Source organism: Tupaia chinensis, unplaced genomic scaffold (genome assembly GCF_000334495.1).
Source record: "Tupaia chinensis unplaced genomic scaffold, TupChi_1.0 Scaffold000238_1, whole genome shotgun sequence".
Taxonomy (NCBI): domain Eukaryota; kingdom Metazoa; phylum Chordata; class Mammalia; order Scandentia; family Tupaiidae; genus Tupaia; species Tupaia belangeri.
In genome coordinates this window covers 803,599-830,182 of record NW_006159716.1, presented here as the reverse complement: position 1 = coordinate 830,182, position 26,584 = coordinate 803,599, and the positions used below count along the sequence as shown (strand labels likewise).

At 51.4% G+C, this 26,584-nt stretch overlaps 1 protein-coding gene across 3 annotated transcripts in view; it reads left to right on the top strand.

Annotated features, from left to right (window-relative positions):
- The window catches only part of CUL9 (cullin 9), a gene marked incomplete at its 3' end in the record, with an annotated part of 47,190 nt that extends 20,632 nt beyond the window's left edge, over positions 1–26,558 (top strand). For all 3 annotated transcript variants that reach the window (XM_014587837.2, XM_014587838.1, XM_014587836.1), the window contains 25 exon segments: positions 1,419–1,524; positions 1,776–1,871; positions 2,130–2,305; positions 2,551–2,684; positions 3,030–3,209; positions 3,422–3,531; positions 3,608–3,790; positions 3,892–4,052; positions 4,320–4,548; positions 4,644–4,824; positions 12,034–12,179; positions 12,320–12,449; positions 12,585–12,784; positions 13,132–13,382; positions 14,601–14,946; positions 22,572–22,712; positions 22,858–23,022; positions 23,232–23,395; positions 23,724–23,817; positions 24,313–24,387; positions 24,520–24,630; positions 24,785–24,902; positions 25,648–25,781; positions 26,337–26,416; positions 26,499–26,558. In XM_014587837.2, coding sequence (XP_014443323.1) covers positions 1,419–1,524; positions 1,776–1,871; positions 2,130–2,305; positions 2,551–2,684; positions 3,030–3,209; positions 3,422–3,531; positions 3,608–3,790; positions 3,892–4,052; positions 4,320–4,548; positions 4,644–4,824; positions 12,034–12,179; positions 12,320–12,449; positions 12,585–12,784; positions 13,132–13,382; positions 14,601–14,946; positions 22,572–22,712; positions 22,858–23,022; positions 23,232–23,395; positions 23,724–23,817; positions 24,313–24,387; positions 24,520–24,630; positions 24,785–24,902; positions 25,648–25,781; positions 26,337–26,416; positions 26,499–26,558 — 3,771 coding nt within the window.
- Positions 26,559–26,584: the final 26 nt, after the last annotated feature.

The window sequence follows — 26,584 nt, the reverse complement described above, 5'->3', positions numbered from 1 at the left end:
TATCTAGTACTTCTCGTATATTATTCTCAAATTTTTGGGCCATTTTCTCAGTCTTCGTGGTGGATTTTTTCTAGGCCAGCAATTTTCTCTTCTACATCTGAGATTCTATTTTCTGTATGATCTAGTCTGCTTTTAATACTTTCAAGGGAGATTTTGACTTCCTGTATTATAGACTTCATTTCTAACAGTTCCGTTTGAGTCTTTTGTAAAGCATGTAATTCCTCTTTTAGATCTTGCAAGAATTTCCTCACCTCCTGGAACTTGTCAATTTCTTTCTCCTTTCTCTTTAGCAGTTCATTGTCTCTCTTCTCTTCCATCTTCTCTTCCATCTTAGCTTCACCATTATGAATGTTCTAAATTCTTTATCAGACATTTCCATGATTTGCATTGAACTGCTTGTGGATGAAGAGGAGTTATTCTTTTCCCTTGGAGAAGAGGTATTTTCTTGCTTTTCCTTATTTCTCGTGGTCCTGCGGTGATTTTTTTGTCATCTGATGGATGGTGTGTTTCTTTCGAATTCTTGAAGTTCAATCTGAGTGTTCAGGAGCAAGCAGAAAGAGGTGATCTGGAATCTCTTTGCCGTTCTGTTGTGATCACTGGTGCAGCAGGTTCAGTAGATATTGAGGAATGTTAACCCTAATAGTATTTTGATGTTTAGCTACAGTGCCCTTAGATCTATCACACTAACTTTGTTTGCTGGAGGCTGAATTATCCGTAGAAAATCTTCATTTTTCCTGTCCCCTGAAATGACTAGTTTGCAGGAGCCATGAGGAATCCTCTTCTGAAGGAGGATTTCGTTTTTTAAAGTTTTTACTATAGGACACACGTGCTTGCCAGAGAGAGACCCAGAGAGAGAGGAAAGTGAGAAGTTACCCTCGGGGGGGATGGGCACACCATAGTCCCTTCTCCTTCACTCTCGGGATTTTTGGACACACACACATATACACACACACACACACACACCTGGCATGATTTTCAAGCCGATGGGTCTGGTACTCAAACTACAGTTGGCCACTTGGGGATCCAGGGCCTTCTCTTCCATGCCTCTCACTGGCTTGTGGGTGGCAGTTTTATTTCCCAGGAGAGAGACATGGAAATGGAGCAGGTTTATGTGGACAGATGGTTGTACCTCGTGGGCACATTGACTTTGGTACTCATGGAATGATCTAGAATGTCTCTTGGCTACACAGAATGAAAGTGCAGGAGTGGATCTAGGGCAGAGATGTGGATTTGTAATCATTTGTGTGTTTTTGGTTGAAGCCGTGAGTGTAAATGAAGTTGCTTTGGGGGTATGTGAAGGGAGTAGCAGGATCAGGGAAGTGTAAAGTCAGGAGCCAGAGAAAGAAGAGGTGGGTTGAGATTCATTTTGAGCTGAGACCAGGGCCCTGGTTTTGACTGACTCCTTTTTCCTCTTCCAGGCAGCTGACTCTGCTGGTGGCCAGTGAGGACTCCAGTTACATGCCAGCCAGGGTGGTGGTGTTTGGGGGTGACAGTGCCAGCTGCATCAACACTGAGCTCAACACGGTAGGAGCCCCTGTGCCCCTCTTCATCTCGCTCCCCACCCTGCTTGTGCCAGGTCCTGTGGAAGGACCCAGCCCCTGCTTTGGAAAGACTTCGTCTTGGAAACAGCAGGAGTGAGATTAGGGGGTGGGTCCCTGGACTCAGTGGAGAACTGAAGGGCACACAGCACTGCCAACTGGGTGGCTGTCAGCAGTCCTTCCAGCCCCACTTCTGGAGGTGTCAGCCCTCTGCCTCCCTTTTCCCTGTCCTGCCAGGTGAACGTGTTATCCTCAGCCAGCCGGGTGACCCTCCTAGAGAACCTGACCCGCTTCTGGCCTGTCATCCAGATCCGCATAAAGCGCTGCCAGCAGGTGGGGCAAGGGAGGAGTGGGGACTGGGGCTGAGGATTGGGGTGTAGCCCAGGGGCTCCAGAGTAGCTGGTTTTCTAACACTGGAGGCAGGGCTTTGGCCAGGGTTCTCTTCAGTCCCCTTGGAGATGGCTCAGAAACCTTTTGTGTTCCTAAGATGTAGGGATGTCCCAAGCCGCTCTCAGGAACTCGGGGCTGCAGCCTGGCAATGTGCAGCAGCTCCGGCAGCTAGGGTGACAGACAGCCCTGTGCATGTTGCAGGGCGGCATCGACACCCGGGTTCGAGGTGTGGAGGTCCTGGGCCCCAAGCCCACTTTCTGGCCCCTGTTCCGGGAACAGCTGTGTCGCCGCACGTACCTCTTCTACACGATTCGGGCGCAGGCCTGGAGCCGGGACATAGCGGAGGACCGCAGACGCCTCCTGCAGCTCTGCCCCAGGTAGGTGGGGCACGAGGAGGGAACAGGACACTAAGGAGTAGGTGACAGGAGACACTAGAGTGGAGCCTGTCGGGTAAAGCTACGTCTAGCACGTGCGGGGAAACATGAGCACAGGTGAGAAGGACATGCTGCGAGGGGAGTCAGGTTAGGACCGGGCCCAGGGTGATGTGGTGTTGCTATGCCCTGGAGTGGAGGCCTCAGGGAAATCTGTGCCTTTAACCTTGACCGTTGCTGTTTGTTCCCAGACTGAACAGGGTTTTGCGCCATGAGCAGAATTTTGCTGACCGCTTCCTTCCTGATGATGAGGCCGCCCAAGCCCTGGGCAAGACCTGCTGGGAGGCCCTGGTCAGCCCACTGGTGCAGAACATCACTTCACCTGGTACCGTCCTAATGCCTGGCCTCACTAGCCAGCTCCTGGGGTTTATTCCCAGGGGTCACCGAGTTCATGCTTTTGGTTCTCCCGGGTCCTGTCTTCATCCCTGAAGGCCTGTTATCTCTGTGTTCCTCTCTCCTTTCTGCCCCAGGGGTTCTCCCTGAGACTGGTATTCGAGTCTTCCCCTCCACCCTGTCCCTGACCTGTTACCATATCCCCAGACTCCAGCTGAAGCAGACCTTGGTGAGGGGAGGACCAGGGTTTTGTACACTGACTCCTTCTCCCTTCTGCTCCCTGGCTGGCATTCCCCTGTTTTCCATGGATACCTGTTCCTGACCTGTCTTCTTTCAGATGTGGAAGGTGTGAGCTCCCTGGGATGGCTGCTGGATCAGTATTTAGAGCAAAGAGAGAGCTCACGGAACCCCCTCAGTCGAGCAGCCTCCTTTGCTTCTCGAGTTCGCCGTCTTTGCCACTTGCTGGTACATGTAGAGCCTCCTCCTGGGCCATCTCCCGAACCGTCCACACGGCCCTGTAAGTCCCAGCTGTGGCCAGTTGAGCTAAGAACCTGGGAAGCAGTGCCTTCTGGTTTCTCCCTGCTGCCTGAATTTTCCTCTCCTTACTGCATTGCTATGGGCCTTTTCAGGCCCCTGGGACCTCCTGGCCCTTCCTGGGGACCAATACCTAAGATCCTGGTCTCACCCACAGGCTGAGATGAAATTCCTTCCTTTTCCCTGTCTCCATAGTCAGCAAGAGCAGTAAGGGTCGGGATCGGAGCCCTGCACCTTCATCGGTTCTTCTGAGCTGCACCCTGAGGAACATAACCCAGTGCTGGCTGAGCGTGGTGCAGAAGCAGGTGGGCAGACACAAGCCAAAGGCTATGGGGGAGAGGGGCTGCTCCTTTGATGTTATTTTTTGTGCGGTCTCTTCAGGTCAGCAGGTTCCTGGCTGCAGCCTGGAGGACCCCAGACTTCGTGCCCCGTTACTGTAAGCTCTATGAGTACTTGCAGAGAGCAGGCTCTGAGCTGTTTGGGCCTCGGGCGGCCTTTACGCTGGCTCTGCGCAGCGGCTTCTCTGGCGCCTTGCTGCAGCAGTCCTTCCTCACTGCGGCTCACGTGAGTGCCCCATGTCTTCCCTGTCCATCTCTTTTTGCTCTGCCCTTTTACCTCTGCTCCCTTGTCCATGGTTTGCCTGATGCCCTTTCCACTGCCCCCAGATAAGTGAGCAGTTTGCCAGGCACATTGACCAACAGATCCAGGGTGGCCTGATTGGCGGAGCCCCTGGAGTGGAAATGCTGGGACAGCTTCAGCGGCACCTGGAACCCATCATGGTCCTTTCTGGTCTGGAGCTGGCTACTACTTTTGAGCATTTCTACCAGTGAGTGTAGGAGATGGGAGGCCTCATGTCTAGAGAAGTGGAGATTTGAGTCTTAGAGGGAAGATGTGGGAAGAAACAACGGGGAAAAGAGAGATTAAGATATGGAAATGGCTGTGCACTGGTGGAAAGGGAGTGGGAAGGAAGAGGTGAGCTAGGGGCTATGACTCAGGCAGGCTACACCAGAGGAGCCCACGTTCTGGAGTGGGTGGCTGGGCCTGGGCCATGTGGACACCCACACTGAAGCTTAGTCTGGGCTGTGCGCTGCAGGCACTACATGGCAGACCGGCTCCTGAGCCTGGGCTCCAGCTGGCTGGAGGGGGCCGTGTTGGAGCAGATCGGCCTCTGCTTCCCCAACCGCCTCCCGCAGCTGATGCTGCAGAGTCTGAGCACCTCAGAGGAGCTGCAGCGCCAGTTCCACCTCTACCAGCTCCAGCGGCTTGACAAGTTGCTCTTGGAGCAGGAGGACGAGGAGGAACAGGGCCTGGAGGAAGAGGAGGTAAGAGCAGGAGAAAGAGTGAGAGCTAGAAGAGCAAGAAAAGACTAGATGAAAGAAGGGAGTCCAAGGGCCCTTGAAATCCTTCTATCCCTCAGGAGGAAGAGGAGGCTGAGAAAGAACTGTTTATTGAAGATCTGAGTCCAACAGTTTCCATACTGGTCCTGTCACCTCGCTGCTGGCCTGTCTCCCCACTCTGCTACCTGTACCATCCCAGAAAGTGCCTTCCCACAGAGTTCTGTGACGCCCTTGACCGCTTCTCCAACTTCTACAGTCAGAGTGAGAGCTAGGGAGAGGACATGCAAGATCGGGGGATTTGGGGTGGCCAGAGAGGAAAAGGAGTGAGCCGTAAATAGGAATGTGTATATGTATGTGTGTGTGTGTGAGAGAGAGAGTGTGTGTGTGTATATATACCGTACATATATAATATATAAACATCAACCTCCTAGGGAGGGTGAAAAAGTATCGGTTTACATAAATGTAAATTTATGCTTTTATCAGTTCCTTCAACTTTCTCTGAATTTGTTCCATTTTCTTTCTCTAACTTCAGGCTGCATGCTTACTTAATTTTTAGTCTTTTTAGACTTCTTTCCAAATAAAAGTATATAGGGAACCGGCAGTTAGCATAATGGCTATGTCACTGGACTCCCATGCAGTCACCTGCGGTTCGCGTCCCGGACCCGGTGGCTTAAAACTCATGCTGGGCGCGGGTGTGTGCGTGCCCAAGATCCCGAGAGGAGAATGGAGGAGAAGGGATTGTGGCATGACCATCCCCCCTGGGGGGGTGATTTCTCGCTTTCTGTCTCTATGTCTCTCTCTGTCTGGTGAGCGCACGCGCCCTATAGTGAAAAAAAAAAAAAAAAAAAAAAAAACCTCTCCAAATAAAAGTATATAAACCTGTTCATTTTCCCCTCCCTGTTGCTTTAACTGCATCCTGTGATTTTTTTTTTTTTCTTTTGAGAGGTTTTTGCTGTAGGGCGCATGCGCTTTTCAAAAAGACAGAGACAGAAAGTGAGAACCCCTCCCCCCTATGGGGGTTGGCCACACTGCAATCCCTTCTCCTCCATTCTCTTCTCGGGATCTTGGGCACGCATGCACACGCGCCTGGTGTGAGTTTAAGCCACCAGGTCCCAGGACTTGATCCATGGTGGACTACATAGGAGTCCAACAACATAACCATTACGCCAACTGCCGGTCCTGTATCCTATGAATTTTTTAAAAAGAGTTTTAAAATTGAGGGATAACTATAGTCTGAGACTTGAACCGTGTCAGTCGTATGGGATCCCAGAACCTTAACCACCACGCCATCTCCTGGCCCCAGTATATCTTTTTCTCTTCTTTTACTTCTTTTTTTTTTTAATAGAGGTTTTTGCTATAGGGAGCATGCACTTGCCAGAAAGACAGAGAGAGACAGAGAGATAAAGCGAGAAATCACCCCTTGGGGTTGATGGTCACGCCGCAATCCCTTCTCCTTCATTCTCCTCTCAGGATCTTGGGCATGCACGCACACGCCCGGCGTGAGTTTAAGTCCCAGGTCTGGGACTCCAACTGTGGTCGACTACGTGGGAGTCCAGCGACAGCCTTTACGCTAACTGCTGGTCCCTCTTCTTTTACTTTTTTTGTTTTGCGTTGGAAGAAGTTCTGAAACTTTTAGTTCTCTTTTTTCATTGTGTTGAAATATGTCTAATGTGACATTTGCCATTTTAACCATTTAAGTATACAATTCAGTTTTCTTTCACCTTTTAAAAATTTGATTTATTTACTTTTTTTTTTTTTATCACCAGAGAGCACTTATACTTGACAGAAAGACAGAAAGAGAGAGAGCAAGAACACACCCTCAACCCCACCGTGGGAGCTGAGACCTAGTCATGCTGCAGTCCCTTCTCCTTTATTCCTCCAGGGTTTTAGGCATGCACACACATGCACCTGGTAGGCTTCTCAAGCCGCTGGGTTGTAATTCGAACTCATCACTCATGTGGGCTCTGGCTCCTTTAACCTGAGCTACTGGGCCAACCCAGTTATCCCTTCACTAATTTTTTTTTAATTCGAAAGTAATTTCAAATTTATAGAAAAATTGGAAGAATGATCCCCTTTATTCAAGTTCACCAACAAAATGTTAATGTTTTTTTTGACATTTGCTTTTATCATTGGCTCTTTGTGTATGTGTTTACACACACACACACACACACACACACACACACAGAGCAAATGTTTATACACACACAGAGCAAATGTTTATATATATATACACATACACACAGAGCCAATGATAAAAGTGCATATATGTACATAAACTTTTTTCTGAACCATTAAGAGTAAATTGTATATATGCTGGTGCTTTGCCCATAAGTACTTCAGTATATATTTCCTAAGAATAAAGATATTTTCTCTCCTTTTTTTTTTTTTTTTAAGTTTTTGCCTAGGATGCATATACTCGCCAGAGAGAGACAGAGAGGAAAAGTAAGAAATCACCCCCAGGGGAGGATGGCTATTCCATAGTTCCTTCCCTTCCATTCTCCTCTCAGGATTTTGCACTTGCATACACATGTGATTTTCAAGCTACCAGGTACAAGACTCAAACCTCAGTTGGCCATGTAGGAATTCAACATCTTAACCAGCATGCCACCTGTTGGCTCCGAATAAAGATATTCTTTTACACAGTTATTTTATCAGTTTCAAAAATGTAATATGGAGGGAACCAGCAGTTAGTGTAATGGCTATGTCGCTGGATTCCCACGTAGTCGACCGCGGTTCGCGTCCCGGACCCGGTGGCTTAAAACTCACGCCGGGCGCGTGTGCGTGCGTGCCCAAGATCCCGAGAGGAGAATGGAGGAGAAGGGATTGCGGCGTGACCATCCCCTCTGGGGGGTGATTTCTCGCTTTCTGTCTCTCTGTCTCTCTCTGTCTGTCTGGCGAGCACACGCGCCCTATAGCGAAAACCTCTCAAAACAAAACAAAACAAAACAAAAAACAAACAAACAAAAAATGTAATATGGAATGATACCTTAATCTATTTTCCATTTTCCAGTTTTGTTAATTGACCCATACTATGTTCTAGGACTTTTTCCAGGACAGGATCCAGTGTCAGATCTCCAGTCATGTTGGGACCAGCAGTTAGCGTAATGGCTATGTCGCTGGACTCCCACGTAGTCGACCGCGGTTCGTGTCCTGGACCTGGTGGCTTAAAACTCACGCTGGGCGCATGTGCGTGCATGCCCAAGATCCAGAGAGGAAGACGGAGGAGAAGGGATTGCGGAGGAGAAGGGATTGCGGCGTGGCCATCCCCCAGGGGGGTGATTTCTCGCTTTCTGTCTCTGTCTCTCTCTGTCTGGTGAGTGCACGCGCCCCATAGCAAGAACTTCTCCAAAAAAAAAGATCTCCAGTCATGTTTAGTTGTTATGCCTCTTTAATCTCCCTTTTTTAAAGAGAGGTTTTTGCTATACTGCATGTGCGCTTGCTGGAGAGACAGACAGAGACAAAAAGTGAGAAATCACTCCCCAGGGGGATGGTCAAGCCACAGTTCTTTCTCCTCCATTCTTTTCTCAGGATTTTGGGCACACACACACACACATGCCAGTGTGAGTTTTAAGCTTCTGGTTCCAGGACTCAAACCATGATCAAATATGTGTGAGTCCAGCGACATAACCATTAAATCTAAATCTAAACCTAAATCTCCTTCAATCTAGAGCAGTTCTTCAGCCTTTCTTTGTCTTTTAGGTCATTGACATATTGGAGGATACTGTCCTTAAAAATAATTTTTTTTCAGAGATTTCTTTTCTTTTTTTTTTTTTTTTTTTTTGCTATGGTGGGGTGTGTACACTCTCCAGAGAGACAGAAAATGAGAAATCACCCACAAGAGGGGATAGCCACACTGCAATCTCTTTTCCTCCATTCCTCTTAGGATTTGGGACACACACACACACATGCCTGGTGTGAGTGTCAAGCCACTGGGTCTGGGATTCAGACTGGGATTGGCCATGTGGGAACCTAGTGTCTCAACCACCATGCCACCTGCTGGTCCCCAATTTTTAAAAAATTAGGTATTTATTTTTATTGCCAGAGAATGTGTGCACTTGCTAGAGTGAGAGAGAGAACATGATCCAGTGGGCCGTGGTCACCCGATCCTTCTATTTCTCCATCCCGTCAGGTTACTGGGCTTGCATGCACACACACCCAGCATGTTTTTTAAGCCACTGGGGCCAGGACTCAAACTTCAGTCAGCCATGTGGGATCTGACTATCTATATACAGTGCGTAATCATTGCACAATGGGGCTGACCCTAAAAAATTTTTGTTTTATTTATGGTAGAGCGAGAAATACCCTTGACAGGGTGTTACCATGCTATGGTCTCCCACTCCAACCCTCCAGACCATTAGGGTCCCAAGCACTCACATACGCTTGGTGTTGTGTAACAAACATACTGCAGTTCAGTATGGCACCAGACTGGGCCTACATTCTTTAAATAGTTCCGCATTTAAAATTTCTATGTTGGGGGCCAGCAGGTGGCATAGTGATTAAGGCGCTGGATTCCCACATGGTTGACTGCAGTTCTAGTCCCGGAACCGGCGGCTTGAAACTCATGTCAGGCCTGTGTGCGTGCCCAGAAATCCCAAGAAGAGAAGAGTAGTGATTGCTGTGTGACTGTTCATCCCCCTGGGGGGCGATTTCTTACTTCCTCTCTCTGTCTCTCTTTGTGTGTGAGTACACTACACACGCCCCATAGCAAAAATCTCTCTTAAAAAACAAATGGTGGGACCAGCAGTTAGTGTAATGGCTATGTCACTGGACTCCCATGTAGTCGACCACGGTTCGAGTCCTGGACTCAGTAGCTTAAACTCACGCTGGGCACGTGCATGTGCGTGCTCAAGATCCCGAGAGGAGAATGGAGGAGAAGGGATTGTGGCATGGCCATCCCCCCTGGGGGGTGATTTCTCACTTTCTGTCTCTGTCTCTCTCTGTCTTTCTGGCGAGCACACGCCCAATAGCTAAAAACTTCTCAAAAAAAAAAAAAAAAAAGGTATGTTATTTCCTTATGATTAGATTCAGAGTATGCAGTCTCGTGTGAATACTAAGTAAATGACATTATGAACTTAGTAAGGTATTACAGTTTCCATGCGCCCTCATTCGTGATGCTAATTTTGACAACATGGTCAAGAGGGTGTTTGATTTCTCCACTACAGAGTTAATATATTTTTTCTTGCTACTATTAATAGAAATCTGCGGGGAGAGATAGTATTAAACTATGCCAATATTCTACTTTTATCACCTTTCCCCAAGAATCATTTTATTTTTAAACTTTGCCATACCTTTATGTTTTAGACATGTATTTTATAAATACCTAGAATTTGTTTTTGTTTTATTTGACAACCTCTTTATCTTAAAAAAAAAAAAAAAGAGGCGGGGTGGGACCAGCAGTTGGCGTAATGGCTATGTCCTTGGACTCCCATATAGTCGACTGCGGTTCGAGTCCCCAACTCAGTGGCTTACACACGCCGGGTGCATGTGCATGCATGCCCAAGATCCCAAGAGGAGAATGGAGAAGGGATTGCGGCATGAGTTTAAAGGTTTTTGCCACAGGGCCTGTGTTCTTGTCAAAGAGAGACAGTGAGAAGGAAAATGAGAAATCATCCCCAAATGGCCACACTGCAGTCCCTTCTCCCCTATCCTCCTGGGATTTGGAGCATGTACACACACGTGCCTGGCATGATTTTCAAGCCACCGGGTCCAAGACTTGAACCATGTGATAGCTATGTGGGGTGCAGCTGCCTTAACCTCCATGCCACATGCTGGCCTCTTTTCTTGGCATTTTAAATTTTGTTCAGTTATTTCATGAAGATCCAAACAAGACCCATTCATTGTCTTTGGTTGAGTCTCATATCGCTTATATTTTATATCACTTCATCTGTAGGTTCCACCTCCCTTTTTTCTCTCTCTCTTTTTTTTTTTTTGAGAGAGATTTTCACTGTAGGGTGCGTGCGCTCGCCAGACAGACAGAGAGAGACATAGAGACAGAAAGCGAGAAATCACCCCCCAGCGGGGATGGTCACGCCGCAATCCCTTCTCCTCCATTCTCCTCTCGGGATCTTGGGCACGCACGCACACGTGCCCGGCGTGAGTTTTAAGCCACCGGGTCCGGGACGCGAACCGCGGTCGACTACGTGGGAGTCCAGCGACATAGCCATTACGCTAACTGCTGGTTCCCCATTTTTTCTCTCTTGAAATGTTTTCATGAAAGAAATTGGGTTATTTGTCCATTAACCCAGGCTGGATTCTACTGATTGCACCCACATGGTGTCCTCTGACACGTTCCTCTGTCTCTTATTTCCTGAAAAAGAGATTCAGGTGTAGATCCTTATTCAGATTTGTGTCTGACTTCCTGGGCAAGAAGGCTTCTTTAGTGGCATTGTGTCTTCCCCCGAGAGGCAAGTTCAGCTAACTGCCGCCCGATGTTAAGATGGGTCAGTGGGTCTCAGTGCTGTTGGTCTCATCTGCACATCTGTGTGATTTTTCATTACTGTCGCTAGGTCTGTTGTCTCATTAGGGTTTCTGAGACAGTGACATCCTAGCTCTGTTACCCCTTCATGTATTGGCTAGAACGCTTTCTCTATAAGAAGAGTCTCTCACCAATTATTTGGTTGCCCTGATGTACAGCTTACACAGGAAAGGCTTAATTCTTTCCCTTTTCTCCTTATTTTAAATTAGTTTTTTGAAAAGTGTGTGTTGGGACCAGCAGTTAGCGTAATGGCTATGTTGCTGGACTCCCACAGTCAACCGCAGTTAGAGTCCTGGACTTGGTGGCTCACATTCAGCGCTGGGCGCGTGTGCGTGCGTGCCCAAGATCCCGAGAGGAGAATGGAGAAGGGATTGCGGCGTGGGCATCCCCCCTGGCCAGCGCCGTAAGAAAAAACCCCCTCTAAAAAAAAAAAAAAAAAAAAAAAAAAAAGATGTGTTGGTCTTAATACTCTGAAAACAGTAGGTATTTTTAAAAATACCATTATGAGCTCATGATTTGGAGCTACTTCGTGTGTGTCCATCATGCCTCAGCAGTGTTTTGTTGTTGGCTTGTTTGTTTTTATACTCAGACCGTCCTGTGGTTGGCTGTAGACTAGCTCTCGGGTTGGCTCCTGACTCCTTTCAATATTGTCTCCCTTTGATAGCTTCCTTGCTTTCTAGAACGAGCAAATGTTCCTGGCTTTCCTCTCCTGGGCTATGACCCAGGAGGAAGAAGAAACCCAGCCTGGTGGGTCTTTCAGACTGTGAGCTCAAGGGCAGGGTGCAGGGCTCCTCTTGCACTTCTCCACGATGCCTGAGAGGCACTGAGCTGGGTGCAGTGGGCTCCTAGACACCTGTGGCTTTCTGGGGAGGTGGCCCCAGGAAAGGTGTCTCTGTCAAGCAGGGGCCTCCTTCCTGCAGGGACTAGCGGGAGCAAGCTGGAACCTCAGCCCCATTTCCCTACTTTTTATCTCCATCCTTCTCGACTCTTCCTAGGTCAGAGCCATCCAGTCCTGGACGTGGGGCCTCATCGGCGACTGCAGTGGACGTGGCTGGGCCAGGCTGAGCTACAGTCTGGGGAGCAGACCCTGCATGTGTCCACCGTGCAGATGTGGCTGCTGCTGCACTTCAACCAGACGGAGGTGCCTCTCCTTCGCCTCACCCCGTCTTCTCTGCCACCTCTCTGTCGTTCTTCTGAACCCCACTCTCCCTCCACCTTTCCTCTCCTCTTACTTTCCTTCCCTTGGCCTCAACTCCTGATTGGCCTATCTGTCCTCACCAGGAGGTGTCAGTAGAGACCTTGCTGAAGGAGTCTGACCTCTCCCCAGAGCTACTGCTCCAGGCACTTCTGCCCCTCACCTCTGAGAATGGCCCTCTGACCCTGCATGAGGGTCAGGACCTGCTGCATGGGGGTAGGTCAGTGGGGACAGGGCTGAGCCTCTGCTGCAGGGTGCGGGGAGAGAAGGAGGGGAAAGAACGCGGTCTTCCTAGCCCCCACTCATCTGTCCCTGCTCCTCTTTGGGTCCCTGACTGAGAGTGGGTTCTAGGTGTGCTGCGGCTTTGTGAGCCTGGACCCCAGCCTGATGGGGAGGCCCTGTGGCTGATACCACCCCAGAAGTACCTGAATGTAGAGAAGGATGAGGGCCGGACCCTGGAACAGAAGAGGAACCTCTTGAGCTGCCTTCTTGTCCGCATTCTCAAAGCCCACGGGGATAAGGGCCTCCACATTGACCAACTGGTTTGTCTGGTAGGAGGAGAGGGGACCACGAAGTGGCGAAGTGGTGAGAGGGAGGGAGTCATGCGTGGGGTTGGGGGTTAGAACCAAAGGTTGTCCAAGGAAAGACAGACGCCCTCATGGTGAGAGCTCTGTGGGGCGACATTTCCATCAGGGTTTTCTACTCCCAGACAGTGTATTGGGAGGCAGAGCTAACACCTCCATATTTACCATGGCTCGGCCCCATTCTCAGTTCACGGGATTAAGCCACCTAGTCCTCACAACACCGTAAGAGATAAGTACTGCCATTGAGCCAGGTGTTGCGCCAGGCAGACCGGCTGCCTGGGTGACCGTGGCCTACTGTCTTTCCTCCCATCCAGGTTCTGGAGGCCTGGCACAAGGGCCCCAACCCCCCTGGGAGCCTGGGCCGAGCTGTGGCTGGGGGTGTGGCCTGCACCAGTTCAGATGTCCTCTCCTGCATCCTGCACCTCCTGGGCCAGGGCTACGTGGAGCGGCGTGATGACCGGCCCCAGATCCTGATCTATGCCGCTCCAGAGCCTGTGGGGCCCTGCCGGGGCCAGGCAGACATCCCTTTCTGTGGCGGCCAGAGCACCAACACCTCCAGGCCGAGGTAGCTACCTCTGCCCCCTCGCATTGAGATGGGAGGGGGTTACTGCCAAAGCCAGGTGCCCGAAACATTTTCCTTTCTTTTTCTAATCCCACTTCCCTTATCACTGTCATTTTCCCCACTTTGCTGGTTTTCATTCCCCCTCCCCGCACTCCTGTCCCCTCCCTTGCCCACCTGGACCTTACTGTCCTCATCCTCCTGGAGCCGACTCTCAGGCGGGGGACTCAGACACTTGAGTTCTGTTACGGATGTCTGTCATTCTAAGCAAACGTAAAGTCTTCTGCAACCATGTATTAAGTGCTCATAACTCCTCACCCTGCTCAGTGAAATACACAAACTTTCAGGAAGTATGTTCTACAGAGTAATTTGCCATGAACTGCTCTCATTATCCGGCATCCCTACAGCGTTTAAGAGCAGCTCCGGCTGTTATGTCATAACCAGAAGCTGTTATGACAACTTTTCTGCCTGCTGCTTGTATTGTGTGTGAAATGTGTTCCCAAGAGTGATCTTTCCCAAACCTCAGCACGCATGCACCTCACCAAGGAACGTGTTTCAGTGCAGCTCACATTTCCGTGTGCCCAGGCTGCTGGTCCACGAGCTGCACCTTGCACAGCAAGGCTGTAGACTCCTGTTTCTCACTGGAAGTGCCTTTCGTCTGGGCCCTACAGTGGGATCGTACCATCCACTATTGGTCACTTAGTATCCTGACCCTTGCCCAGTAGATACCTGTAGTGCCTTCAGACACTGGGATCACCAGCTGCCCTCCCACATTTACAAAGGCTTCTGCAGAGGATTGCATTGAAACAGTTGGTTCAGGGGAACCAGCAGTTAGCGTAATGGCTATGTTGCTGGACTCCCACGTGGTCGACTGTGGTTCGTGTCCCGGACCCAGTGGCTTAAAACTCATGCCGGGCGCGCGTGCGTGCGTGCCCAAGATCCTGAGAGGAGAATGGAGGAGAAGGGATTGCGGTGTGACCAGCCCCCCTGGGGGGTGATTTCTCGCTTTCTGTCTCTCTGTCTCTCTCTGTCTGTCTGGCGAGCGCACGCGCCCTATAGCAAAAAAAACCTCTCCAAAAAAAACCCAAAAAACCAGTTAGTTCAGGAGGTTACCCTTAGGCTGGTGTCACAAGCCCAAGAAAGGATGCACAAGCAGGGAGCTGGGGGTCAGCTTGGGCTCAGCATACTGGTTGACACTGACTACTGTCTCTTCTCTTCCCCAAGCCCAGAAGCTGTGGCTGCCTTGGCATCTCTACAGCTGCCTGCAGGCCGCACCATGAGCCCCCAGGAGGTGGAAGGGTTGATGGAGCAGACAGTGCGGCAGGTGCAGGAGACACTGAATTTAGAGCCAGATGTGGCTCAGCACCTGCTAGCTCATTCGCACTGGGGTGCCGAACAGCTGCTGCAGAACTACAGTGATGACCCTGAGCCGCTGCTGCTGGCAGCCGGGCTGTGCGTGCCCCAGGCCCAGGCTGCCACGGTACGCCCTGACCTCTGCCCCGTCTGTGTCAGCCCCCTGCAGCCTGACGATGACTTGCCTACTCTCTGCTGTAGCCACTACTGCTGTAAGGTGAGGCCCTGCCAATTCCTGTCATGCTTCTGGCTTTCTGCCCTAATGCAACTCTGTGGAAACCTGGGTTAGCCCCACACCGTGTTTCCTCAGCTTTGTATACGTCTCTCAGTCCCTCTGGATCTGGTGTTATCTTCTGTAGGTGGCATCAGCGCCTTGATGCTCTGAAGGGTGGTTGTTAGGATCCAGAAATACCTGTCGGTGGTTTTCAAACTCTGTTGCATGGGGGCTTTTGAAAGTCCTGATGCTCAGACTGTCCTCCAGGCCAATTAAATCAGAATCTCAGGAAGTAAGACTCAGGCATCCGGAATTTTAAAAGCTCCTCAGGTGATTCCAGTTCCCAACCACTGTTGAATATACACACAAACATACACTAGGGGACTTAAGAACATGCATGGGAAAAGGTGGTTAGAATACGAGTTTATTTGGTACAGAAACTTTTACAGAAACTTTTTTGCAATCCACACATAGTTTATCCATACTATGTGTTTCCATGAACTTACTGAAAACCACGTGTGTGTGTGTGTGTGTGTGTGTGTGTGTGTGAACGGGCCTAAAATCCTGAGAGGAGGATGGAGGAGAAGGCACTTCTTCACCGAGGGATGATATCTCACTTTCTCTCTGTTTCTCTCTGGTGAGTGCATGTACCCTGTGGAAAAAAAACCTTAAAAATAAAAATAAAAAAGTTAATGTAGACATCGACTTACCTGCAACGTATGTAGTAGACATATTAAAATTCTTGCCAATGGCCTGTCATTATACCTGTATTTAAGTCCAAAATTGGTAACGTGGCCAGGAGCCCCATTTCCCTTCCCGGGCTCTGCACGCGGTCTCTCCGCCGTGTCCCTGTGGGATTCTGGAAAGCACCTGCCCTTGCACCAGGCCCCTGCAGCCCTGCTTTCCTCTCCAGAAAGAGCACTTCCTTTCCACCGTGAGCCTGACCCCCAACCACCTGTCAGTCACTGTTGACAGCCTGTCCTCTTCGAGCAGCCCTGGCTTCCCAACCTACACTGAGCAGCACCCCCTGCATTTTTATAATAGCTCTTAGAATAATTCACTCTTACTTGCATGGTTATTTATTTAACACCTGCCATTGTCACCCTCCCAGGACCGCGTCCGCTCTGAATTCCTGAGAAGTACTTTATAACTTCTTTATCCTTGGACTATACTTACAAGAACATTACATTTTCATTTTTTCTCCCTTCAGACGGAGTTGGAAAATCAATCAATACAAAGAAAGTGTATTTTTGGTTTAGATTTCTGAGTACCTGTGGGCAGCAAGTGTCAGAGCTAAATCCCACAGCACCGGAAGGAGCTACTGCTTCATCAGGCCTCTTCCAGCAGTTAAAGAGCTCATGTGGGAAACGGGGACAGCAGTTATTATTTTTTAAATGTTTGCTAAAGCAGCGAATCCCATCTAACATTTTGAGTGTTTAATGATGATATATTTATATACCTCCATATAAGGAAAGATTAAAGACACCAGTTGATCACTTTTGACAGTTTTCAGAACACCGCATACATATTTCATAAGTTTTATTATAAATTCAATATAATTGCTGTTGAGTAGTTACACTGATTTTCAGTTCTCGTGGAGAAGATGGTTGTAATGATTCTTTAAGGGTTTCAGAAATCAACTCAATAAAAACTTAGCATGCCTAGAAGGTTTCTGAAATTTGCACATGCACTCATAATCTTATTCACTCTCTAGACCTTGACAACTCTGTACGGGAGGAGGGGGTGGGGGCATGCCTTCCCGAGTCTCCTGAGTGGGGTGCTTCGGAGTTACGTGCTAGTAAGAAAGAGTGGGAACCGCAGACCCGCGCTTCTGTTTTATGGCTCACCGCGAGCCTCGCCTCCGGGCAGCCGGGCTGTGCGTGCCCCAGGCCCAGGCTGCCACGGTACGCCCTGACCTCTGCCCCGTCTGTGTCAGCCCCCTGCAGCCTGACGATGACTTGCCTACTCTCTGCTGTAGCCACTACTGCTGTAAGGTGAGGCCCTGCCAATTCCTGTCATGCTTCTGGCTTTCTGCCCTAATGCAACTCTGTGGAAACCTGGGTTAGCCCCACACCGTGTTTCCTCAGCTTTGTATACGTCTCTCAGTCCCTCTGGATCTGGTGTTATCTTCTGTAGGTGGCATCAGCGCCTTGATGCTCTGAAGGGTGGTTGTTAGGATCCAGAAATACCTGTCGGTGGTTTTCAAACTCTGTTGCATGGGGGCTTTTGAAAGTCCTGATGCTCAGACTGTCCTCCAGGCCAATTAAATCAGAATCTCAGGAAGTAAGACTCAGGCATCCGGAATTTTAAAAGCTCCTCAGGTGATTCCAGTTCCCAACCACGTTTGAAGATACACACAAACATACACTAGGGGACTTAAGAACATGCATGGGAAAAGGTGGTTAGAATACGAGTTTATTTGGTACAGAAACTTTTACAGAAACTTTTTTGCAATCCACACATAGTTTATCCATACTATGTGTTTCCATGAACTTACTGAAAACCACGTGTGTGTGTGTGTGTGTGTGTGTGTGTGTGTGTGTGTACAATATGTCAAGGCACTTTGAAACAATTGTTACTAGATTGGGGATGACTGTAGTTCATGGTTTCCTTATCGCCATCCACGTTACCTCATTTTAGAACATCATCACCTCCTAATCATGTATTCTTACTTAATACAAAAACAGAAAAGGAATAGACCACGAGTCACACAAAAGTAGAGGGCGTGGGGGAGCGAGGCCGTCTGCTGCCCAGCAGGTGCAGAGAGGCTCACGGATGGAGTGGTCTGCTGAGGAGGGAAGGGGGCACCGAGGTGCTGAGAGGTGCAGCGTGCTGAGTGTGATATTCCCTGCCTCGCAGCTCCTTAGACTTGGTGCAGAGTCCATACACGTCCACGTACCAAGAGGAGCCCTCCTCGTTGCCCTGAGTTCTAGCTGCCTCTCCCACCAGCGTCTCCTCCGTGGTGGGTGATTGGGGACATGTGCATTTGCGTGTGTGTGCGTGCACGCACATGTGTGTTTTTCTCTTTCTCTCTCGCTCTGCTTCTAGTTCCCCTTCTCACATAGTTGCTTGGTCGCCCTTTTCCCCAGACTATTAATCATTTCCTTTGCACTTCGATTTTTTTCATTCAACTAATATCTGTCATGACCTGTAATGTGCACAGCGCTCAGTGCTGTGGGAGGAAGAAAGTCAAACAAGACATGATCTGTAAGCTACTAAGCAGCTGATATTTATGGGGAGGTCACGCCGGGTCAGGCATTGTGTTGTTTACATGTATTATTTTACTTAATTTGTAATAGTTTTTTTGAGGTAGGTACTTTTATTAAGCCTGTTTTACAGATGATAGAGGAAGGTACTCAGAGGTGAAATCATTTGCCCATTCAGGATTCAAATTTCGGCAGTTTCACTCCAAGGGTCTCTCTCCTCTTTTTTTTTTTTTTTTTTTTTTTTTTTTGAGAGGTTTTCGCGATAGGGCACGTGCACTCACCAGACAGACAGAGAGAAACAGAGAGAAAGCGAGAAATCACCCCCCAGGGGGGATGGTCACGCCGCATTCCCTTCTCCTCCGTTCTCTTCTCGGGATCTTGGGCACGCACACACACGTGCCCGGCGTGAGTTTTAAGCCGCCGGGTCCCCTGGTGTGTTTTTCAAGATGACGGGTCTCAAACCACAGTTGGCCATGTGGGATCCAGCTGCCTTAAGCACCAGGCCACAGGTTGCCCCCTGAACCCAACTTTTATGGTAAATGAAGAGAAGAAGATATGAGGGCTTTTTAAAAAAATTCACTAAAAATTTGTATTGTGAAAAAACTATGGGACTAACCAGTAGCATGGTGGTTAAGGCACCTGGATCCCACATGGCCGACTGTGTAGTTCCAGTCCCAGACCCGGCAGCCTGAAAAATACACTGGGCACATGTGCATGCATGTGCAAAATCCCGACATGAGGGAGAAATGGAGAGAGGATTGCGGCATGACCCTCCTCTCCAAAGGGATGCTTTCTTACTTTCCCATTCTGTCAGTATCTCTCTCTGATAGGTGCCTTAAAAAAAGGTAAGCATAGGGGCCAGCAGGTGGCGTGGTGGTTAAGAGCCTTGGACTCCCACATGGCTGATGGCCCGGAAGTGGCAGCTTGCTTTCTCACTTTCCCTCTCTTTCTCTCACTCTGTCCCTCTCTGGTCAAATTTAAATAAATACATACAGTTACATTTTTTAAAAAAAGATAAGGATAAAAAAAGAATAGGAAAAATCTATAAGTGTATTTTCAAAACTTCTTTATACAAAATTAAACCATACTTTTTTTATTTAAAGAGAGATTTTTGCTGTAGGGCACATGCACTCACTGGAGACAGAGAGATGGAAAGCAAGAATCACCCCCCCACCCCCCCGCAAGGGGATGGCCATGCCACAATCCCTTCTCTATTCTCTCAGGATCTTGGGCATGCACACACATGTGCCTGGCGTGAGTTTTAAGCCACTGGCTCTGGGCCTCAAACTGTGGCTAACTACGTGGGAGTAGTTGACATAACCATTACACCATCTCCTGGTCTCCCAAAATAAACCATACTTTCAATACCATTTTTCCACAAATTGCTGAAGTATGCTTGTATTGTTGGGTGATGTCAGAGGAAGTGACTGAGGGTTGGAGTAGGGATGAGGGTCTTGTGCTTTGGATTGGAAAGGTCAGGTAAACCTGTCTGAGGAGGTGCCCTCTCTGGGAAGAGTGTTGCAGGCAGGGAGGTGCAAGAGTAAAGGAGGTGAGCTTGGTGGCCAGCACAGAACTGGGAGACAGGCAGGCTGGGAAGGTGCACAGGGGCTGGGCCAGGTGGGGTTCACAGATTCTGTTTCATGGGAAGCTGTGGTGGGTTTTAATCAGAGGAGTGATATGATCTGGTTTACATTTTTTAAGAGTTTTTCTCTTTTTTTTTTGCTATAGGGTACATGCACTCGTCAGAGAGACAGAAAGTGAGAAATCACCCCCCAGGGTGGGACCAGCAGCGGACATAATAGCTATGTCGCTGGACTCCCATGTAGCCAACCACAGTTTGAGTCCCGGATCTGGTGGCTTAAAGTCACACCGGGCGCGTGTGCGTGCGTGCCCAAGATCCCGAGAGGAGAATGGAGGAGAAGGGATTGTGGTGTGGCCATCACCCCTGGGGGGTGATTTCTCACTTTCTGTCTCTCTGACGAGTGCATGTACCCTATAGCAAAAAAACAACCTCTCAAAAAAAAAAAAAAAAAAAAAAGATGACTTTGGCCCTTGTGTGGAGAAAAGGCTTGGAAGGAAGAGAGTTGCTGTGCAAAGAAGCAAGGAGTGGCGGTGCTTTGGACCGGGCAGTGGTGAAGTGGGCAGATCAGGGGTATTGGAGACAGAGCTGGTCGGACCTTACAGACTGGGTGTGGAGGCTCCAGACAGAATCAAGAATGATTCCTGTTTTGGCCCTGAGCACTATCTTGCTGAGCTGGAGGAAGAGCTGGGGCTGGGGCTCAGGGGTGGAGAGCAGGTTTTTGAAAGGGAATTCAGTCTGTTGTGGCTCTATCCCATTTGAGCTGCTAGTTGGATACCTGTATGGGACTGGCAGGTGGGTGGATCAAAGATTTTAAGGGACCAGCAGTTAGCGTAATGGCTACGTTGCTGAACCCCCATGTAGTTGACCATAGTTTGAGTCCCAGATCCGGTGGCTTAAACTCACGCTGGGCACATGTGCGTGCATGCCCAAGATCCTGAGAGGAGGATGGAGGAGAAGGGGTTGCAGCCTGGCCATCCCCCCGGGGGGGTGATTTCTCACTTTCTGTCTCTCTTTCTGGCAAGCGCACATGCCCTATAGCAAAAACCTCTCCAAAAAAAAGAAAGATCTTTTTTTTTAAGAATTATTCTATCATCATCATTATTATTAGTTTTAATTTGGTCAGAGACAGGGGTAAAGTGAGTAAAGCAAGCTTACAGGTCCAAGACTTGAACTACAGTCAGCCGTGTGGGAGTCCAGCATCTTTAACTACCACACTACCTGCTGGCCCCTAGGATTTGTTCTTTAAAATTTTGCCAGAGGGCGTGTACGCTTGCCAGAGAGAGAGGGAGAGGAGAAAGCACCCCAAATGGGGAATAGTAACACCACAGTCCCTTTTCCTCCATCTCTCCACCCTGTCAGGATTTGGGGTACACCTGCACGCTCACCCTGAGTGTTCTGCAAGCCAGTGGATCAGTCATGTGAGATCCAGCTCTCATAACTACCAGGCCCCTGGGCCAACCCGGACAGTGGACTTTGAATTTGGAATGAAGTGGCAAAGCCTGGCTAAAACCCTCCAGGGAAGGGAAGTAGGTGCAGGAGACTGTCCATCCTGTAGAGATGGACAGACAGGGAGCCTGAAGCATGACTGAGAAAAGCAGGCAGACTGAAACAGCCCAGCCAACGAGGAGTCTGCAAGTCACAGCAGAGTAGCTCGAACTGTGATACAGGAGAAGCCAGAGGAGGGCAGTCCCGGGACTGTGGGCCCCGACAGCAGGTGGGGCTCGCAGAGGGCAGGCAGCACTGCGCTTTGCCTTTTGGGCTGGACCCGGGCAGCAGGGTAGGCCAGAGCAGGAGATGCTCCTTGGTGGGGTGGGGGTGTCGCCAGACTGAGATGCCAAGATTTTTGTCCTGCAGGACTGTGAGGGACCTGAGGCAGCTGCGTGCCTACAAATCTGGGGTCTGAATTTGCAGAAATTGTCTATTTTATCTCAAAAGAATTTTGCATTCCATTTCCCAATCTGTCCAGGTTTGTTTCACTATAAAAAGGGTTTGGCATGGTATTTTCCTTTGAGTAGAAATGGCCCCGTTAGGTGCTTTACATTTACCCCGGAGTCCCGATGCCCCATCCATGTGGGCCCTCCCCCTGGGGATTAGACCCATCATTCTGGAAAGCTTGGCTGCATGCGCTGTGAGGGGAGGGTCGCAGGTCAGTGTCGGGGTGCAGGTCCCTGCGAGGGCACATCTGGTGGCAATGTGGGAGGCTGTTATCAGGATAGACTCTTACAGCCTTGAGGGGTGAGGGGATAAGATAAGATCCCAGTGCAGGGTGGAGCGGCGATGCGTGGGCCAGAGCAGAATCTGGAGATGCAAAGGCTCGAGCCTGGTGGGGGGGTGGTGACACCAGTGACGGGGATGGGGGTCGCAGTGAGCAGGTCTGTCCGAGTGACGAGGCTGGAGCTGGGCCATCAGGCACCCTAGGAGAGCCTGGGCTGTGCTGGGGCTGTGGGGGAAGGGGCAGCCACTCAGGAGTGAGCCCACTTGCCCAGGCCACCGCTCTCCGGTCTTCCTGTCCTTCCCACTTTTTCCTTGGAACTACAGTCTTCTCCTTTTCCTTGGCCCTCCTTACCCATTCCCTCCGTGTCCATTCCAGCGGTAATTAGGACAGGCAGGTAGCCCAGCCCACACATCTCAAAGGCGGCTGGAATGTGGGCCAACCCCAGGGAAACCCACAGAAGCAAGAAAGCTTAGGTTCAGTTTCGAGGTGCATCTAGAAGGAGCCTTGTCTCTGGCCTTCCACATCAGTGGGCAGGGGTGGGGAGGAGCATGGCTGGGCTTGTGCCAAGACCCCTCCTCTCCGCTGCTCCTACGTGGCTGCTGAGCAGGCCCTTTGTCCCTCCCAGTCTTGCTGGAACGAGTACCTGACAACACGCATTGAGCAGAACCTCGTGCTGAATTGCACCTGCCCCATCACCGCCTGCCCCGCCCAGCCCACGGCAGCTTTCATCCGTGCCATCGTGTCCTCGCCCGAGGTCATCTCCAAGGTACCCCTTCTCACTTGAGGCGGCTCCAGTGCAGTCAAAAGGGCAGGTGGGCCCTGGGGAGTGGGCTGGTCTGCGGGGTCCCGGGGGCCTGTGTGTGGCTTTGCGCAGAGTCACGCCTCACCTGGCGGCACCTGCGGCCCCACAGTACGAGAAGGCGCTCCTGCGAGGCTACGTGGAGAGCTGCTCCAACCTGACCTGGTGCACCAACCCCCAGGGCTGCGACCGCGTCCTGTGCCGCCAGGGCCTGGGCTGCGGGACCACCTGCTCCAAGTGTGGCTGGGCCTCCTGCTTCAGCTGCAGCTTCCCTGAGGTGGGTGCTGCCGGCCCTGAGCCAGCATTCACACTCCTGCCCATGCCCAGTCCCCACCCCAGACTGCTGTGTCCCTCCTCCTCTGCCACAGCTGAGGTCTGCTCTTCCTCTGGAGTCCTCCAGACCTGACCAGTGTCTTCTCCCTCCCTCTCTCCCACGCACACCTTCAGTCGGGGCCCAGCTGTGTCCTCCCCGCCCCCTTGCTGTAGGCACACTACCCGGCCAGCTGTGGCCACATGTCTCAGTGGGTCGACGATGGCGGCTACTACGACGGCATGAGTGTGGAGGCCCAGAGCAAGCACCTGGCGAAGCTCATCTCCAAGCGCTGCCCTAGCTGTCAGGCACCCATTGAGAAGAACGAGGGGTGCCTGCAGTAAGAAGTGGGATCCGTGTGCATTGGGCATTCAGGAGGCAGAGGGGAGGGAGGAAGGGGTGGTGGAGCTCGTAGTAAAGCTCCACCCACAAGGGCAGCCCCCAGCTACCCTCACTGGGCGCCCTGCAGGGTGACCTGCAAGAGCTTCATGTTCCTGCCCGAATTTAAGTCCACACAGTATGGGGGGATTCAAAAGCAAGGGTGCATTCAGTTGGACTTGGTGCAATTATGCAGGCTGTAAAGGCGGGGAAAGAACAGAGGCCCTTGGCATTCCCGGCACGCCCTGCCCAGAGGCAGGAGCCCTCTGACCAGCAAGCTTCCTCCGTAGCATGACCTGTGCCAAATGTAACCATGGATTCTGTTGGCGCTGCCTCAAGTCCTGGAAGCCAAATCACAAAGACTACTACAACTGCTCTGCCATGGTAAGGGGCTGGGCCCCAGCAGTGGGCAGAGGCCTGGGAGCAGCCAGGATGGGGTGTGATGTTGCCACTGCGCCCTGGGCAAAGGCGCTGTGGGACAGAGGCCTGGTGCGGGGAGCAGAGGCCATCGCAGCCACAGGTGCTGGGGATTCGGTAGTGGGAGGTCTGCCCGCGGGACCTTCAGCTCCAGGGTAGGACTTGGCACGGGAAGGCAAGGAGAGCTGGGCAGCTCAGGAGGCCGCAGGGTGGGGCAGAATGAGGACTGGAGTCGGAGCTGGCTCCTCTGCTTGGTGCATGGCTCTGGGCAAGCCAGTTTGCTTCTCTGAGCCTCAGTGTCATCTGTGAAAGGGAATGATGATATGATCTCTCCCTCAGCCATGAGGATTAAAGTGCTCTGGGTAAAGTGTTAAAAGGTCTTTATGAATGGTGGCTGTTCTCATAATTGACTGCATCCTTCCAAACAAAGCACCCATAACCCTCTGAGCATGTCCTTCCCAGGTAAGCAAAGCAGCCCGCCAGGAGAAGCGGTTCCAGGACTACAACGAGAGGTGTGCGTTCCACCACCAGGCCCGGGTGAGCAGGCAGGGAGCGGTGGGGGAAGGGGGTGTGAGGTCAGAGCTGGGGTAGGTGCCTGGGTCAGGGGTGAAGGCCCAGACTGGGTGAGACCAGGCTGCACTTGCTGGGCCGACACCCTCCTCTGCACAGGAGTTTGCTGTGAACTTGCGGAACCGGGTATCTGCCATCCATGAGGTGCCCCCACCCAGGTCCTTCACCTTCCTCAGTGAAGCCTGCCGGGGACTGGAGCAGGCCCGCAAGGTTGTGCGGACGGGGGCAAAGGACCGGGAGGCCGAGCCGGGGGTCTGGTGGGCTTGGCTGCTTTCATCTGACTTGCCTGGGTGTGGGGAGGAGGAGGGCGGGCTCGGGGTGGCCGCGTGGCCCAGGCAGGGCCTGCTGACTGGCTCTGCCCTAGGTGCTGGCCTACGCCTGCGTGTACAGTTTCTACAGCCAGGACACTGAGCACATGGACGTGGTGGAGCAGCAGACTGAGAGCCTGGAGCTGCACACCAACGCCCTGCAGATCCTCCTGGGTGAGCCGCCCCGCCCCACCCAGCCATCCTTTTCCCTCTGCAGCCCCAGAGCCCCGCCGTCACTCTAACCCCCTCCATTCTTCATAGCCCTCCTTCATAGCACAGAAAGCGAGAAATCACCCCCTGGGGGGGATGGTCACGCCACAATCTCTTCTCCTCCATTCTCCTCTCGGGATCTTGGGCACACACGCACACGCGCCCAGCGTGAGTTTAAACCACTGGGTCCAGGACTCGAACCATGGTTGACTACATGGAGTCCAGCAACATAGCCATCACACTAACTGCTAGTCCCTCCCCTCAGCTTTTATAGTTCTGGTCTAAAGTCCAAGGTGTGAGGGCCAGCAGTGGTGTGGTGGTTAAAGCACTGGACTCCCACAAAATTGACTGCTATTCAAGTCCCAGGCTGGTGGCTTGAAAATCATGTTGGGCTCTGGCAGATTGTGGCTTGGCCCCCCCCCCGGGCGTGATTTTTCACTTTCACTTTCCCTCTCACTGTCTCTCTCTGGCAATACCCTACGGCAAAAACCTTTAAAAAACAAACAGTCCACGCTGTGAGGGGCTGAGGGGACAGTGGGCCACCTGACCTCTTCTCAGTCTGGTCCATACCCTGCCCACTGGAACACAAGCTGTATGGGAATGCGTGTCTAGAGCCGTGCCTGGCACGGGTATCTGCTCCGTGGGTATTTGTGGAAGGAAGGATGGATGAGTAAGAGAAGGGAGGGAGCCCTATGCCTGCCCCCTGCAGAGGAGACCCTGCTGCGGTGCAGAGACCTGCCCTCCTCGCTGCGCCTCCTGCGGCCCGACTGCCTGAGCACGGGCTTGGAGCTGCTCCGGAGAATCCAGGAGAGGCTGCTGGCCATCCTGCGGCACTCCACCCAGGTACCGCCTGGCCCGGCCCCTTCCACGTCCGCACTCGGCAGGGCTCGGGGCCCTCCTGTGGCCTCCCTTGCGCTCCCAGCCCCTGTCCTGGGACAAGCCCAGATGAAAGGCAGCCCTGGGGCCACCCTCCCGGATGCTGCTGGACTCAGTCACTCCTGGGGCTTCTGCAGAGTGAAGGGTTTGCTCAGTCCACATCAAGGCTGCCCTTAGGGCACTTTTTCAGACTACCCAGATGTGGATTCGAATTCCCAGGGGTGGGCCCAGGGCATTGGGATCACTAGAGCCAGGGGTGTCCAAGGTCCTTCCCAGCTCTTAATGCACTGAGGTTGAGTTTAAACTGAGTCCTCCCCAGACTGCTGATAGGTAAGTGACTTGGGCAGAAAATACAGACATACACAGCAGGCTCCCTAAGCACAGGGTTAGTGTCCGGGACCCTGGAGACCACCCATGAGTTAGACACACAGGTGCTGTGGTGGGAGGGGCCAGCTTTCCTAGCAGGAGCCTGGCCCTTAATGCCCTCAATTCTCCAACGCGTCAAACCTCCCGTCTTGCCAGGACTTCCGGGTCAGTCTTCAGAGTCCCTCAATAGAGGCCCAGGAGGCAAAAGGCTCCAACGTTCCCGGCCATGGCCACGAGTGAGTGGGACAGGGGCAGGGCCTCGGGGGCAGTGGGAGGTGGCAGGCTACCTCTGGGGCTGAGTGTGGTGGCTCTCCCTAGGCCCCAGGGCTCCTCGAGGCTGCAGATGGAGGACGAGGATGACGAGGAGGAGGAGGAGGACGACGACGATGTGCCTGAGCGGCAGG